Raw genomic sequence first — 16,922 nt, 5'->3', positions numbered from 1 at the left:
GGCTCGAATAGGGACTTGCACATAACTTTGCATGAAACTTGGAGATGTGCGGACAGGTTCATAAAACTTATATGCGGAAGTATTTAATCCGCATAGTATAATGTATGCGGACTTATGTTCCTGGGGCTCGATGAGCGCATAAATATTTTATGCAGAAGAAAATCCGTATAGAGATAAACTGTGCAAACAACCGTACCTGTATCATGGTCAGAATGCAGCAGTTGCCAGAAACTCGCTATTACCTGTATCATGGTCTATAGCTTGACCGATTCATTGGACAATTCAGTTGAAAATATCGAACTTGGTTTTAATTGCACTCATGCTCGTCTTCGGCCACAGATGCTTTGATTCCAGACCAGGGCCAAGCAGGACTCAATGACTTGTTCATTGTTAAGCAAATATGGACTAACTGCTGCTTCTAAACTCAACAAGCCTGATCCACAACATAAAGTCTCATGCTAAGAACACAACAATCGTTTTATTTACTTGCTAGGTAAGCAGCCCATGGAGATCTTTACCAGGCAGCATTAGCCATCAGATACTCTGTAGTAGCTTAAGACCTTTGCCCTATCTATGCAAACTGGTAAAAGAGTATGTCGCAAATTGACAATAAACAGAAAACATTTTCAGGAATGACAGTCTCAAAAGAGTAACAATCATGCTTTGAAAATATATCAGACTCCCGTCAAATATCGATACTGAATTTTCTCAAAAATATTTAGACATAAGGGCTTAAAAAAGCTCTCACTGGTTTTATAGGCACCCTTGTTCTAGCATTTCAGAAAATCTGGTTGATTTGTCACCGATCTGACCCATGCCCATTTATGATCCTTTGTATCCACCACATTTCGTGCCACCGCCACCTCCTCCATTGGAATGTAGCCATAATTGCCATTTATTGGACCTGATACGAACCCTGTGTGACCGGCCATGACTCCATGGATTGCAGAATGTGCCAATAAGGTACAGTATAAGTTGTCAGTGGCATTTGCTGGAACTGCTCGGATCATGTAGGTAGGATCAATATATTTCACCGTGAACAGCTCTCCAGGATGGTCCCGTTCCCACCACTTCTTCAGCTCGGACTTCAGCCATGGTCCCACATCCAAAAACACAGGATTGCCGGACTCATCCTTTTCTTCTTTCTGTTTACCTGTTCTCAGTATCATATCTTGCCCCGCTCCCTCAGCTACCACAATCACAGCATGCCCGTTCTGTTTTAGCCTCTGATCAAGGAACTCGAATAGCCCACCTTTGCCTTCCAAGTAGAAATCATTCTCTGGGATCAAGCAGCAATCCACATCACGACTGCTTAATGTCGCATGGAGTGCAATGTGCCCTGTGCTTCTGCCCATGAGTTTGACAAGTCCAATGCCATTCACTGCGCTTTCGGCCTCCACATGAGCTGCATTGATAGCTTCCTGCGCCATCTCCACTGCAGTTTGGAACCCAAATGACCTGTCTATGATGCCAATGTCATTGTCAACTGTTTTGGGGATCCCGGTTATGGAGATATTTAGTTTGCGTTGTTGAATCTCTCTAAAAATTTTTACAGCACCTCGCATAGTTCCATCACCACCAATGACATATAACTGCATATTTGAAGAATTTATTTTAGCTCTCTAAGAAGCAGCTGAACAATTCAGAGACTTGAGCAATGTCAAACTTGTTTCAATTGAACAGAGAAATTTAACAATCAGCACGTTGCTTCAAAAACTTACTTTGAGGAATTATGTACTCATGCACTAAAAGGCTCAAAATTGAGAATACAATCCTCAAATTCTTAGTTATGATTATGCTGTGCCAGCTCCCAGTTCAAAATGAGACATGAATCTAAAGATGAAGAAAGGAACAATACATATCATCAATGTGTAATTCAAGAGTATGTTTACGAATTGTGCGAGCATAGCAGTAATGGGTAATTTAACGTTTGAGAATGAGATAGTCCTATTTTATGTAGATGTGATAAATATAAATGTTCAGAGTCCAGCTAGAGTTGTTGATTATGTTCCTGCTATTGCTGTTGTTGCATGCGAAAAGCACATCCATTTTTGTTTAATTATCTAAGTATATTGTTTATCAACAGAAACCATTTTAAAAATCGAGGAGAGCTCTGCTGCAGCTTTGTCAATTTTGAAATCATATTCCCTCAGTAATCAAATCATTCAAAGTTCGATGATTCCTTTACAAGGAAGCTATTGCAAATTTACACTACCAGAAATTGGAATTTAGTTGTGATTATGTCAATAATGTTTTTCTCCAAGGGGATGATTCATGTAAATTCGAACTCATCAACAGGTCTTCATGCTGTCCTGCTTATGCACAGACCTCAGGCCGTTGATGAGAATTATGCGGACCTTATATATGGATAAATACAATAGCCTTATAAGATCCTCCTAGAGACTCTGAAAGCACTTTCTGATCAAACGTAATAAAGTGAAATGTCTCCTTCGCTCATAACTATTAAATTGGTAGATTAATTGGGTTGCTCAGAAAAGAACAACTTTACATGAGGATGGCAAAGTATAGCATGAAGGCTTAAACTCTTCAAGATAAGATTGTTGATTTGTGGCAAAAGCCAACAAAATAAAAGTCGAGAGGACATCGCCAACAGAGTGTTCGGTTAGGTTTTGAGGTTTGGATTACCCAATAAAGCTTATGCTTCAGAATCATATTTGTGAGTGCGATGCGTTTGATTTGCTATCCAAATCATAGACAATCACATGTCCAAAGAAAAGGAGATGCCTAAACTAACATTCTACTATTCTGTGGACAATCACATGTCCACAGAATACAAGATAGAATATAGGAATACCTAGTTTTAGAATACATTACCCTTACTCCTAAGCATATTTGAGTTTAAAAAGATTCTCCAAATGAAAACATTTGCAAAGACAAACAACCTTTGAAGGAATCACACCTCCCTCCACTTACACTAACCAACCAATGGTTCTTTTATTAAAATTCTTCAAAAATATAAAGGCGTTGCTCTTCCTTTAATCAACCAAATGGCCATGAATTGAACAAAAGATTCCCCTACAAAATCCTAAATTTGCATCTAAAAGTTAGCATATGGATCAATCGATTAAAATAACAATTCTCCCAAAAACAAACATAACTGATAAATCAAAAAAAAAAAACACGATAATAAAACAATTATGGAATCACCAATCAAGAAACCCTGACCTGATTAAACCCCCGCTGCTCGATCGCATTCACAATCTTGTCAAGATCAAACCCACCCCTCGACGTCGCGAGGGCCGTCCCGCCCCTCTTGTGCCAGTTGTGCACCATCTTGGGGTCCAACTTCATCGGCTCCATCGAGTAGAACCCGCGGTATCCCGAGGGCACGCCAAAGATCTGGCGCACGCCGTAGAGGTCCCAGAGACCCACCACCAGCTCCCGGATCACGGTGTTGAGCCCGGGGCAGAGACCGCCGCAGGTGACGATCGCCGCTCGGACGGCGGCCGGGTCGAAGCGGATGGTCCGGCGGGGCCCCGCGCGGTGGTAAGCCAGGAGGCCACCGCCGGTGGCGGCGGCGGAGGAGAGGTCGAAGAGGATATGGCGGAGGATGAGGTCGGAGGTGGAGAGGTAGAAGCCAGGTGAGGGGTGGTAGAAGGGGCTGCGGTCGATGGGGTTGGTGAGGGCGGTGAGGTTGGGAACGTAGTCGGAGAGGTGGGGGAGCTTATGGAGGGTTACCGGGGGGAGGGAGAAGTCGGTGGTGGTGTTGTCGTCGTCACCGGTGGTGGTGACGGGAGTGGAGTTCGAGTTCGGAGGCATGGCGAGGTCCATCGGAGAAGCAGCAGCCAAGCGACGAAATAAATCGAGACCGGGGAGATGAGGGCGACGACGAAAGGTTTAGAACGTAAAGAGGGTCATGTACACGTGGTAGCGTTCAAGTTGTCCAGGTCGAGGCACAAACCTGCGTAAACGCCACGTCGCATAAAGTTCCAGTGGATACCGCATGTGCTCGAGAAATTGTTGCCTACGCTGCCTCCACCACGTGGCTGCGCGCGCAGCCAAGACTGCGTTCATCATGCGCGTATCTCGATGCATTATGCCCGGCCACGCTGATGCAGGAAGCGTAGGCGATAGTTTCTCCCTACAGTTCTAAAAAATTTAGAACCGTGCCAGAAATTTATTTGGCACAACTTTTACAATTACATTTTGTTGATTTTTATTTTTCATTAAAATAAAAAATGGCAAGGACTAATCAAGGCTTGAATAATAGAGCTACTCCTTTACCAAAATCATAAATGAATAATTGTCGTAACGGCCATTAAAAGAGAAGATACGGATTGTAACTATGAATTTTGCCAGATTATCATTTATTTAATAAAATTTATCTTTTAGAAGGCATAATGCTTTCAGAAAAACTTAATTTTTAAATATATTTTATTATGAAAATTGTGCAAGTGCAGTTATTTATGTCATAAGTCATTACAATTGCTATGATATTGAAAACCTAATGTAATAGCTATTATCTTTTTTTTTCTTGTAATAAATATTAGATAATGGAGATGGGTTTAAAACTGTTATACTGACCAATATTTTAAATCGTGATTAATAGAAAAAGTTGCTAAAATATCATATTGCTAGTCCTATTGAAAGCACTTACCCTCCAAAGCCCTAATCTTTGCATGGGAGCCTCAGAGAGGCCTTCTGTTAGCCACCTCAGCCCGCCAAGCCAAATTTCTGCAAGTTTGGTCGAGGCCAACCTCGGCCAAGAGCAACGCCCGGGCCAAATCCACTGCTTGGAAGTCTGCCCAAGCAGTGGACAGCACCTTCAGCCTTCGGCGCAGCCCCGCGCAGGCCATTCCCAGCGCCCGCGCGAGGTTCTGCGCCCCCAGCAGCAGCGCACGGCCAACCGCGCGCCCAGGCGCAGCCAGCAGCACCAGCGCCAGCCAGCGCGCGCACCCACGTGCACGTCCAGCCGGCCACCTGCACACGGCCGCCAGCCCGCGCGCGCCCTTGCGCGCCCGCCCGCGCACCAGACTGCGCACGGCCCCCAGGCCGCGCACCCGGCCCCGCGCCCTGCGCCCGCGCCCGCCCGGCGCGCCCCGCGCCCCGCGCCCGCGCCCGCCCGGCGCGCCCAGCGCCCCGCGCCCGCGCCCGCCCGGCGCGCCCAGCAGCCTGCACCCGCGCCCATCTGGCGCGCCCGAACCTCGCCAGACCAGGAGACGGCCAGTACTCAGCAAGGCCGCCTCCCCGCCTCTCGCCAGCAGCTGGCGCCCGCGCAACAGTGGGTTGCGCGCACGCCAGACATGGGCATGATCACGAGCAGCAGCCAAGGGCACCAGCCCGTGCGTGCGGCCATGGGCGCGCACGCATCAGGAGAAGCAACCAGCCCAAGGCACGGCCAGACCGACATTCGGCCGAGCGCACCACAGCCAAATCAGCCCAAGGGCAGCGCACGGGTTCAGCTCGACCAAAGACACAGCCAAGCAGCCGAGCCCGCCAGCATTGGGTCCGGACCAGCCAGCGCACGAGCGCCCGAGTGCCAAGGATGGAAAGCCACGGTCAACCAGGAACCGCGCACACCAGAAGACACTTGGCAGCCATCCGCCGACCATGCGCCCAGCCAAAGAAGGAAGGCAGCAGCCAACCCGACCCCGCGCGCACCAACAGACACATGGCAAGCATCGGCCGACCAAGCGCCCAGCCAAAAGAGGAAAGCCACGGTCAGCCCGAGCCCGCGCGCGGCCAAGGACACATGGCAGCCATCAGCCGGCCAGGCGCCCGGCCAAGGAAGGAAGGAAACGGTCAGCCCCGCATCGCGCGCACCAAAGGCCAAGTGGCAGCCATCAACACCCAAGCGCAAACAAGGAAAACCATCAGCAGTTTGCGCCCAGCTAAGGCCAACCGCCAGAAACACTTGGCAGGCTGCCAAGCATCAGCGCCGAGGCAAACCAGGAAACCGCACGCAAAGAATCCGTGGAGGAGCTTCTAGGCTCTTCCATGGCCAAACGACCAAGGCTGACACAAGCGGCCAGGATGCATCAGGCCGCCAGATGAGCGCGCGTCAAGAGGACACGCCAGCAATCCAAAGGAAGCTCGAGCCAAAGGCAGCAAGGCATGGCAAACCAGGAAGCAAGCTCGGCACAACAGGAAACCCAGCCCAGCCGCCCGGCGCAGCAACCAAATCTGGCTGCGCACGGGCAGATGGCAGCCACAGCAAGTGCCACGCACAGAAGCCACGCCAGCAGCAAATCCCGAGCGCCCAACCACCTGCAGCACATGGCCGAACCAAGGGCCAAGATTGACCAGGCCATTGCGGCCGAATTAGGAGTCCTTTCATTAGGGTTTTAGTCCAAAATAAGCCAAGGCCGTCGGCCATTAAAAGGAGCCATTAGGGCCCTTAGGCAATCATCTCTGAGAACATTGTTTTTCCACCATTGTGTCAAGGGTTGTATCCCTTTCTTTTGTCGGCCGAAAGGCTTGGGACTAGGGTGGGGAACATCAGCCCCCCTAGATTGTTCTTAGGTAGTGCAAGGTCCCTTCCCGACCTTTGCCAAGTCCTTTTTGTAATCCGTTGTTTAGTGGAATGAAATCACCTTTCTTCCAACATTGAGCCCCACCTTGATTTCTTCCCAACGCCGGCAGCCCGAAGGCAAGCATACGGCGTGGATTCCACGGCAACAAGAAGGAGGAAGATACCCACAGCAAGTCGGTCCCAAGGCAAACCGCCAACATCAAACATCAACCTTAGTCGCTTGGGCCGGGGATCGGGACCGCAACCCCCGGGTCGCCAACAACTGGTGCTTTCATTGAGAGGTTCTACATCGGAGATCGTCGGGTAATCGGCTTCAGTCCAAATCCACGGAAGGACGATCTCAAGGGTGTCTTCTAACTTTTCAGATCTACATACCTTCTTGTTTACATCTTGAGATCTGAAAATCAGATTTTAAATACCTTGTAATAGCATTAAAAAATCTGATTGTGAGGGGTTGTTTCATGGAGTCGGATAGGGAGTCCTTTAGCCCCCAAAGGCTCTTTGAGACCATAGAGAACCACAACACCGAGATGAGTCGGGTGTTAGAACATCTAGTGACCTCCTTAGCCACCATAAGAAGAGAGAGTAATGCAAACATAGAGAGGCTTGAGAGGAGGTTTGCAGAAAAAAATCAAGAGGGTGAAAGAGAAAGAAAAAACCGAGAGGAAAGAAGAAGAGGAAATAGGGATGCATGTGGAGAATCCCTAGATGATAGATGGGCCGGCGGCATCCACATGGAGGATCGGCCAAGGAGCATGGAAAGACCCATGAGTGAACCCTTAGGTAGTCCCCATTCTTGTAGGCCTTATGGCCGACATGTGCATGAAGGAAGGAGAAGGGATGAACGGGTGAACCATGAAGGGTTTGAAAGGGGGTTCGGACCACATGAAAGAGGGATTAGAAAGCCCAAGATAGAATTTCCAACCTTCGGTGGAGGGGACCCTTATGAATGGCTCGACAAAGTCGAGCAATACTTCCATGTCTACGGGACCCCTAGAGAAGAGAAGGTGACCTTGGCAAGCTATCATCTTGAAGGAAGGGCCAATAGATGGTAGCGGTGGCTAAGGAACATATATGAGAAGGAGGGAAATTATTTGGGGTGGACGGCCTTCGTGCAAGAATTCATGAACCAATGGGGGCCTTCACCTACCATCAATCACCATGGCCAATTGGCCAAACTCAAGCAAGAGGGCAAAGTCCAAGTCTACATCGACGAGTTCCGACAACTTCAAACTATGGTTGAAGGATGGTCGGAAGAGGCACTACTTGGCACTTTCGTGGACGGGCTCAAACCTTGGTTATCCAAGGAGATCAAATTGAAGCAACCTACCCGTCTTCAAGAGGCGATGCGGATGGCGGAGATCCTCGACCAAGCCAACATTCAAGAACGGCAGACCAAGGAAGGCTCCAACCGCAATATGCTGCCAACCAAAGTGCAGCCGGCAGCGAGCTCTTCCAAGCCCCATTCAGCCGCTGCATCAACCTCCAAACAGCAACCATCCCATGCGAAGAAGCTCAACCGAGAGGAGGTTCAAGAGTACATCAAGAAGGGCTTGTGCTTCAAGTGCGGCGCCAAGTGGGAGAAGGGCCATCGCTGCAACCCGGGACAGTCCTATGTGCTGAAAATCGACAGCGGCAGCGAGGAGGAAGTTGATGATGCCTCAACCTACAGCACTTCGGATGAGGAGGACTCCACCGAGGATCAGCCCACCAGCCCCTTGCCAAAAGATGCTGAGCTCTCCCTCCATGCACTCACCGGCATTCAAAGACCATCAACCATGAGGATGACGGCATGGATCGGCAAGCATGAAGTCTCTTTGCTCGTTGACAACGGTTCGTCCCACAATTTCATCAACCCGGGAGCTTTGCAGTGAGTGGGACTCAAGGGAGCAGCAACCGAGCCGTTCGAGGTCAAGGTAGCAAGCGGCGAGCGGCTCAAATGTCAGCAAATTGTCAAGGACGTGCGACTCAACATCCAAGGGGTAAGGATTTCTGCAGACTTATATGTACTACAACTTGTAGGTTTGGACGTCGTCCTTGGCAACGCATGGCTCCGAGGCATTGGTAAAGTAGTCACCGACTACAATACCATGACTATGGAGTTCCGGATCAATGGGAGGAAGAAGATGTGGACAGCACTTAACCACAAAGAAGCCCTACCATGCGAAGCCACCATGATCGAGCGCCTATGCCGGGGAGGTGCACTTTGCTTCGCTGTTATGATGACCAACCATGGAGTGGCTGCGGAGGGACCTCAACCGCAGCCAAAGGATGAACTCAAGGGCCTCCCACCGCAAGTACAAGAGTTGCTTGCAGCACATCAGGGGGTCCTAGCCATGCCGACCGCACTCCCTCCCAAGCGCGCCTTCGACCATTCCATCCGGCTCAAGGAAGAAGGCAAGCAAATCAACGTACCTCCTTATAGATACGCGCACTTCCAAAAGGGAGAGATTGAAAGGCAGGTTGAAGAGATGTTGAAACAGGGAATCATCCAACCGAGCACTAGCCCATTCTCCTCGCCGGTTTTGCTAGTGAAAAAGAAAGATGGGTCTTGGAGGTTCTGCACCGATTACAGGGCCTTGAACGAGGCCACCATCAAAGATAGATTCCCCATTCCAAACCGTGGACGAGATGCTTGATGAGCTCCACGGTGCGAAGTACTTCACCAAACTTGATCTTCGGTCCGGCTACCATCAAATTCGGATGCGCGACGAGGATGTCCACAAGACCGCATTCCGCACTCATTCCGGACACTACGAGTACTTGGTCATGCCCTTCGGACTTTGCAATGCTCCATCAACATTCCAAGCAGCCATGAACCAGGTATTCAAGCCGCATCTCAGAAAATTTGTAATTGTCTTCTTCGATGACATTTTGATCTACTCCAAAATCCTAGAAGAGCATATGCGGCATCTAGACTTAGTTTTGCACACTTTGGAGGAACATCATTTCTTTATCAAACCCTCCAAATGTGCCTTTGTACAAACTGAGCTAGATTACCTTGGGCACGTGGTATCCGGGGACGGTGTACGGGTTGACACCCGAAAAGTGGAGGCCATGACAGATTGGCCATTGCCCAAGGACATTTCAGCCTTGAGGGGATTCTTAGGGCTCACAGGCTACTACCGGCGCTTCGTCAAAGGATATGGCCTCATCGCCAAACCCCTCACGGCCATGTTGAAGAAGGATGGATTTGCATGGACACCAGCCGCACGCCAAGCATTCGAAGACCTCAAAAGAGCCATGACACAGACACCAGTGCTTGCATTGCCGGACTTCAGCACACCATTCCAAGTCTTCACCGACGCGAGCAATGAAGGAATCGGAGCGGTGTTAGCTCAAGACAAGCGGCCCATAGCCTTCATCTCCAAAGCACTCGGGCCACAAAAGAAGGCTTGGAGCACTTATGCACGGGAGCTTCTCGCAGTGGTACATGCGGTCAAGATTTGGAGGCCTTACCTACTCGGGGCGGCGCTTCACCATCATCACCGACCAACAAGCTCTCCGACATCTCCTTCAACAGAAAATCGTGACCCCGGATCAACAAAAGTTCCTGGTAAAGTTACTTGGCTTTGAATATGATATAATCTATCAACCAGGGAAGGAAAACAAGGTGGCCGACGCTCTCTCACGAAAGGATGGAAGTCCAATGCTCGAAGACACCCTTGAGGACAAGGGTACTCTCCAAGGGGGGGGAATGTTAGCCACCTCAGCCCGCCAAGCCAAATTTCTGCAAGTTTGGTCGAGGCCAACCTCGGCCAAGAGCAACGCCCGGGCCAAATCCACTGCTTGGAAGTCTGCCCAAGCAGTGGACAGCACCTTCAGCCTTCGGCGCAGCCCCGCGCAGGCCATTCCCAGCGCCCGCGCGAGGTTCTGCGCCCCCAGCAGCAGCGCACGGCCAACCGCGCGCCCAGGCGCAGCCAGCAGCACCAGCGCCAGCCAGCGCGCGCACCCGCGCGCTCGTCCAGCCGGCCACCTGCACACGGCCGCCAGCCCGCGCGCACCGCTGCGCGCCCGCCCGCGCACCAGACTGCGCACGGCCCCCAGGCCGCGCACCCGGCCCGCGCCCTGCGCCCGCGCCCGCCCGGCGCGCCCCGCGCCCCGCGCCCGCGCCCGCCCGGCGCGCCCAGCGCCCCGCGCCCGCGCCCGCCTGGCGCGCCCAGCAGCCTGCACCCGCGCCCATCTGGCGCGCCCGAACCTCGCCAGACCAGGAGACGGCCAGTACTCAGCAAGGCCGCCTCCCCGCCTCTCGCCAGCAGCTGGCGCCCGCGCAACAGTGGGTTGCGCGCACGCCAGACATGGGCATGATCACGAGCAGCAGCCAAGGGCACCAGCCCGTGCGTGCGGCCATGGGCGTGCACGCATCAGGAGAAGCAACCAGCCCAAGGCACGGCCAGACCGACATTCGGCCGAGCGCACCACAGCCAAATCAGCCCAAGGGCAGCGCACGGGTTCAGCTCGATCAAAGACACAGCCAAGCAGCCGAGCCCGCCAGCATTGGGTCCGGACCAGCCAGCGCACGAGCGCCCGAGTGCCAAGGATGGAAAGCCACGGTCAACCAGGAACCGCGCACACCAGAAGACACTTGGCAGCCATCCGCCGACCATGCGCCCAACCAAAGAAGGAAGGCAGCAGCCAACCCGACCCCGCGCGCACCAACAGACACATGGCAAGCATCGGCCGACCAAGCGCCCAGCCAAAAGAGGAAAGCCACGGTCAGCCCGAGCCCGCGCGCGGCCAAGGACACATGGCAGCCATCAGCCGGCCAGGCGCCCGGCCAAGGAAGGAAGGAAACGGTCAGCCCCGCATCGCGCGCACCAAAGGCCAAGTGGCAGCCATCAACACCCAAGCGCAAACAAGGAAAACCATCAGCAGTTTGTGCCCAGCCAAGGCCAACCGCCAGAAACACTTGGCAGGCTGCCAAGCATCAGCGCCGAGGCAAACCAGGAAACCGCACGCAAAGAATCCGTGGAGGAGCTTCTAGGCTCTTCCATGGCCAAACGACCAAGGCTGACACGGGCGGCCAGGATGCATCAGGCCGCCAGATGAGCGCGCGTCAAGAGGACACGCCAGCAATCCAAAGGAAGCTCGAGCCAAAGGCAGCAAGGCATGGCAAACCAGGAAGCAAGCTCGGCACAACAGGAAACCCAGCCCAGCCGCCCGGCGCAGCAACCAAATCTGGCTGCGCACGGGCAGATGGCAGCCACAGCAAGTGCCACGCACAGAAGCCACGCCAGCAGCAAATCCCGAGCGCCCAACCACCTGCAGCACATGGCCGAACCAAGGGCCAAGATTGACCAGGCCATTGCGGCCGAATTAGGAGTCCTTTCATTAGGGTTTTAGTCCAAAATAAGCCAAGGCCGTCGGCCATTAAAAGGAGCCATTAGGGCCCTTAGGCAATCATCTCTGAGAACATTGTTTTTCCACCATTGTGTCAAGGGTTGTATCCCTTTTTTTTGTCGGCCGAAAGGCTTGGGACTAGGGTGGGGAACATCAGCCTCCCCTAGATTGTTCTTAGGTAGTGCAAGGTCCCTTCCCGACCTTTGCCAAGTCCTTTTTGTAATCCGTTGTTTAGTGGAATGAAATCACCTTTCTTCCAACATTGAGCCCCACCTTGATTTCTTCCCAACGCCGGCAGCCCGAAGGCAAGCATACGGCGTGGATTCCACGGCAACAAGAAGGAGGAAGATACCCACAGCAAGTCGGTCCCAAGGCAAACCGCCAACATCAAACATCAACCTTAGTCGCTTGGGCCGGGGATCGGGACCGCAACCCCCGGGTCGCCAACACCTTCCTCTCACTCACTAACCTAACCCTCCAAAGCCCACCACGCTCCCCCTCTCAAGAAGCCTATTCATCCATTCTCGAGCCCTGTGCTTCCCGAAAGGCCATATTCCAAGGCCAGCTGATACATTCTCACATCGTAACAACCAATTCTCTATTGGAAGATGGGTTTCTTAGCACAAAGCTCATGTTCATGTATGGGAAATGCGAGGATCTGTCTGCTGCTCAACGATTGTTCGAAGAAATGCCACACAGGACAATCTTTGCATGGAATGCCCTCATCGGAGCATATGCCTCCCATGGGCTGCCTTTTAAGGCCGTTGAACTTTATCATGAAATGCGGATATCGGGGTTAATGCCCGATGGGTGCACTTTTGCTTCTGTCCTTAAAGCCTGCAGTGGGCTTGAAGATATCCATTGTGGGACTGAGATTCATGGTGCGACGATTAAGTGTGGTTTTGACTCCACCACTTTTGTGGCCAATGCACTGGTTTCCATGTACGCAAAGTCCGGGCAGCTTGATTCTGCAGTGTTGTTGTTTGAAAGGTTGCATGGTAGGAGAGATGTTGTTTCATGGAATTCAATGATTTCAGCAAGTCTGCAAAATTGGAAGTTCTTTGAGGCTTTCACTTTGTTTGGAGAAATGCACAATGGTGGAATCTTAATGAACTCATACACTGCCGTGGGTGTTCTTCAAGCTTGTGCAGAACTGTCGTTTCTGCAATTGGGCATGGAGGTCCATGCTTCACTTTTAAAATATAATAGAGAATTTGAAATTTATGAAGGTAATGCATTGGCTGTTATGTACGCCAAATATGGATGGATGGGTGAAGCGGTCCGGATTTTTGGTGAGATGGGAGAGAAAGACAACGTATCATGGAACTCAGTGCTCTCTGGTTATGTTCAGAATGGTTTATATGAGGAAGCTATTGGGTTTTCTATGAAATGCTTGAGTGTGGCTTCAAACCTGACCAGGTTTCTGTTATAAGCATAGCTTCAGCTTTGGGTCGATTGAGAAACTTGATGACTGGTAAGGAGGTTCATGCTTATGCAATAAAACAAGGATTTGATTCTGATTTGCAGGTAGGGAACCCAGTGATGGACATGTACGCAAAGTGTTCCCATGTTTATTATGCTGAACGTGACTTCCATAAAATGCCTGCTAAAGACTATATATCTTGGAAAACAGTTATTGCTGGTTATGCTCAAAACTCTTGTTACATGAAGGCACTGGAAATGTTTGGGAAGGTGCAGAAAGGGTGACTGGAAGTGGACTCAATGATGATTGAAGTGTATTACAAGCTTGTAGTGCTCTGGAATGTCTTTCCCTGTTAAAACAAATTCATGGTTATACTATCAGACATGGTTTGCTAGATCTGATACTCCAGAACCCAATCATCCATGTCTGGGGCGAATGTGGGGAGGTCAATCATGCTTTTCATGTTTTTGGAAGGATTGAAAACAAAGATGTCGTGTCTTGGACCAGTATGATAACTTCTTATGTTCGCAATGGACTCCCAAATAAAGCTGTTAGTTTATTCATAGACATGAAAGAGGCCAATGTTGAGCCTGATTCTGTTGCACTAGTAAGCATCCTTGCTGCTACTACTGGTTTATCCTCCTTGGTGAAAGGAAAAGAAATTCATGGTTATCTGATAAGAAGAAGCCTCATTACAGATGGATCAGTCAAGCAGCTCCCTGGTGGACATGTATGCCCAGTGTGGAAACATAGAGAACCCATTCAAAATATGTGATAGGGCCAGATGCAAAGATTTGGTTCTATGGACGACCATGGTTAGTGCTTGTGGAATGCATGGTCGAGGCAAGGATTCCATAGAGCTTTTTAGGGAAATGCAAGAGATGGGTTTAATACCTGATCATATCACCTTCTTAGCTCTTCTCTATGCATGTAGTCATTCTGGACTAGTCAGTGAGGGGAAACGCTATTTGGAAACTATGACAAGCGAGCATGGATTAGAGCCGTGGCCAGAACACTGTGTTGTTGATCTTCCTGGTGGTTCTGGTAGAGTGGAAGAAGCATACAAATTTATAAAGTCTATGCCTGTTTAACCAACAGCAGCTGTGTGGTGTGCACTGCTTGGGGCTTGTAGGGTCTACTCGAATCATTAAGCTCGGGGAAGTTGCAGCTGAGATGCTTCTTGAGTGGGAGCCTGAAAACCCAGGAAATTATGTGCTTGTATCAAATATTTTTGCTTTGAAGGGGAAATGGAAAAATGTGGAAATGGTGAGAACAAGGATGCAGGAGAGGGGATTGAGGAAGGACGCTGCTTGCAGCTGGATTGATGTGGGAAATAAGGTGCGTGCATTTGTTGCAAGAGACACTTCTCATGCAGATACAGTTGCAATCTATACAATGTTGGCTGAGATCATGCAGCGATTGGAAGTGGAATGTGATTATGTTGAGGATACTAGGTCTGTTTTGCATGATGTAAGAGAAGAGGAGAAGAAAAGATTGTTGTGTGGACATAGTGAGAGGCTGCCATCGCATTTGGTTTGATTCAAACATCTGAGGGAACACCCATCCGCATTACCAAGAACCTTCGAGTTTGTGGTGATTGTCATGAATTTACTAAGTTTGTATCAATGTTGTTTGAACGAGAAATTGTTGTACGGGGTGCAAATCGATTTCATCATTTCAGAGGTGGATCCTGTTCTTGCAATGATTTCTGGTGAAATGGAAGAACGCATATTGATTGAAGATGTAGAAAGGTTAAAGAATTCTGTTTATGACAGGTTTAGTAGTCATTCAGACATAAATGGCCATAAGTGCAGTGGAATTAATTAATGGACATGCAATTTCTATCTAACCCTTAGGTCCATCAGATCACGTTTCTGATGTCTGATGGAGATGGTGGATGTGATCATACTTCTAGTCCCGTGCATACTGGGGACCAAATGGGAGATGTGATAATGTTATTAGGTTTTTGAGCTGCCGTAGTCATCAGGGGATTCATTTTGATGTCAAAAGAACTACGAAAAGCAACTGATGGAGATACCGCAGTTTATGTTAGTGTTGACAGGACTATAAGGTTGTCATGGCGCTGAGTGTGGTAATTTCTATTTAACTTTGACAGATCAGATTGGACGCTAATTTTTTGTCTAATTTCCCTGCTATATGCCTGAGGTTTAAGTGCATCTAGTATTAAAGTGCAGTTGCTTTGATGTTTTCAAGGACTCATTGCCATTTAATCTTTAAATGGTATGAAGAGGACATCCATGGTATTCTGAGTTTCTGCACGTTAAAGCAGCATAAAAGTTTTCATGGTAAAGTTTTGGTTCATATATTGAGGAAAACATGTATGTGACAAATCATACGTTCCAAAATTGCCCATTTACAAGCCTAGATTCGTCTCCTTATTTTGCAGTGACATTTTCTTCGAGCATGTAACATGGAAAAGAAAAAGAGAATGCTCTTTAGCTGACATGCATATGGATTCCCAAAGTTATTTATATCATTTATCAATTGTTTTTGGATATATCCACTTAGAAAGGAACTGAAATTACCAATTCATTCTGCATTTTTCAAGTCAAATACTACTAGATTTCTTATGTATAAATTTTTGGCTGAAGAAAGTCCTCTCTCTTGTTTGCATGTGAATATTTATTGTACCTTACGTGGAGGTGTTTTTCAAGTTGAAATCTCTCATTTCTTGCTCATAGATATTGCATTATTAGCAAAATCTTTTTCTTTCTTGAAGGAAAATAATTAGTTTTTTTAAAATACAAAACATTCATACAACATATTACTTAACTAGATGACTCAATATAAGACATGACAATAATTGAATATTGAGTCACTCTACCCAAGAGACTACCTAAATATAAGCAAGCACAAGTCACTTGAACTAAAGAGATAGTTTCATTAAGTAAGATGTTTCAAGGCCAAGCATGTGAAGCAATAGGAAGATTCATCAAGGTCAAATCAATTTCTTTCTTCAGAATCAATTTAGCTTAGATTCTATTTGCTTAAGATAATTATTAACTAGGTATACAAGTTAAGTGCTAATCAAATTATCTTAAACAGTTGTCTCTATCAAAATTCTGATTATGATTTAGCTTTCAACACATATAATCATGTTTTGGAAGATAGGCAATCTTCTTTTAGAGCAAATAAAAAATTTTGTTGTTGACTTATGGGAGATAGTTCAAAAGAATTAATATTCCCGCTTTAAAAGATTTTGATGCTCAGATTAAACATGATGAGTTAAAATTAATATGTGGAATTTGAGATAATTTTAGAGACATATATTAATCATGGATGCAATGATTATGCTCAATGAAATATTTTAAAGATCGGATTTATTGTTTTTGGATTTTAGAATAGTCTTGAAAATTAGTTCTAAGGGAAAAAACCAATTCGTTATTGTAAAATTTTTTAAGTGAGTTTCTCATTATGATCGTAACACATTAATCATTTATGATTGAACCAATCTGAGATGATTATGATTTAACATATGTTGCACACATGAGTCTTATAGGGCAAATCATATTTCAAATAATTACTTAAGGAATGAATGAGACAATGATATCATGATAAATTGCATTCATACCTCAACAAAAGATGAGATAAAATTTTATAATGATTATGTTCAATAAAGTTTTAGCATGAAGGCATGAAATCATC

General features: G+C 48.3%; 1 protein-coding gene and 1 pseudogene across 1 annotated transcript; one reads left to right on the top strand and one right to left on the bottom strand.

Annotated features, from left to right (window-relative positions):
• Nucleotides 1-459: 459 nt before the first annotated feature.
• LOC103698768 (ATP-dependent 6-phosphofructokinase 2-like) lies at nt 460-3,860 on the bottom strand. Its single transcript, XM_008780812.4, has 2 exons — nt 3,187-3,860; nt 460-1,592 (listed from the first exon to the last, which is right to left on the bottom strand). The coding sequence occupies exons 1-2, from the start codon at nt 3,790-3,792 to the stop codon at nt 771-773; spliced, it is 1,428 nt and encodes a 475-aa protein (XP_008779034.4). The 5' UTR covers nt 3,793-3,860; the 3' UTR covers nt 460-770.
• Nucleotides 3,861-9,196: 5,336 nt separating this feature from the next.
• LOC113463723 lies at nt 9,197-15,694 on the top strand (annotated as a pseudogene).
• Nucleotides 15,695-16,922: the final 1,228 nt, after the last annotated feature.

Source organism: Phoenix dactylifera, chromosome 1 (genome assembly GCF_009389715.1).
Source record: "Phoenix dactylifera cultivar Barhee BC4 chromosome 1, palm_55x_up_171113_PBpolish2nd_filt_p, whole genome shotgun sequence".
NCBI lineage: Eukaryota > Viridiplantae > Streptophyta > Magnoliopsida > Arecales > Arecaceae > Phoenix > Phoenix dactylifera.
This window is presented reverse-complemented; position numbering and strand designations above follow the sequence as displayed.

What these genes read in the sequence shown, in the direction of transcription:
- LOC103698768 (XM_008780812.4), bottom strand. Translation starts at nt 3,792, where the DNA reads ATGGACCTCGCCATGCCTCCGAACTCGAACTCCACTCCCGTCACCACC. An exon ending in AGCAGCGGGGGTTTAATCAG is followed by an intron (nt 1,593 to 3,186) that starts GTCAGGGTTTCT and finishes TCAAATATGCAG; the next exon opens with TTATATGTCATTGGTGGTGA.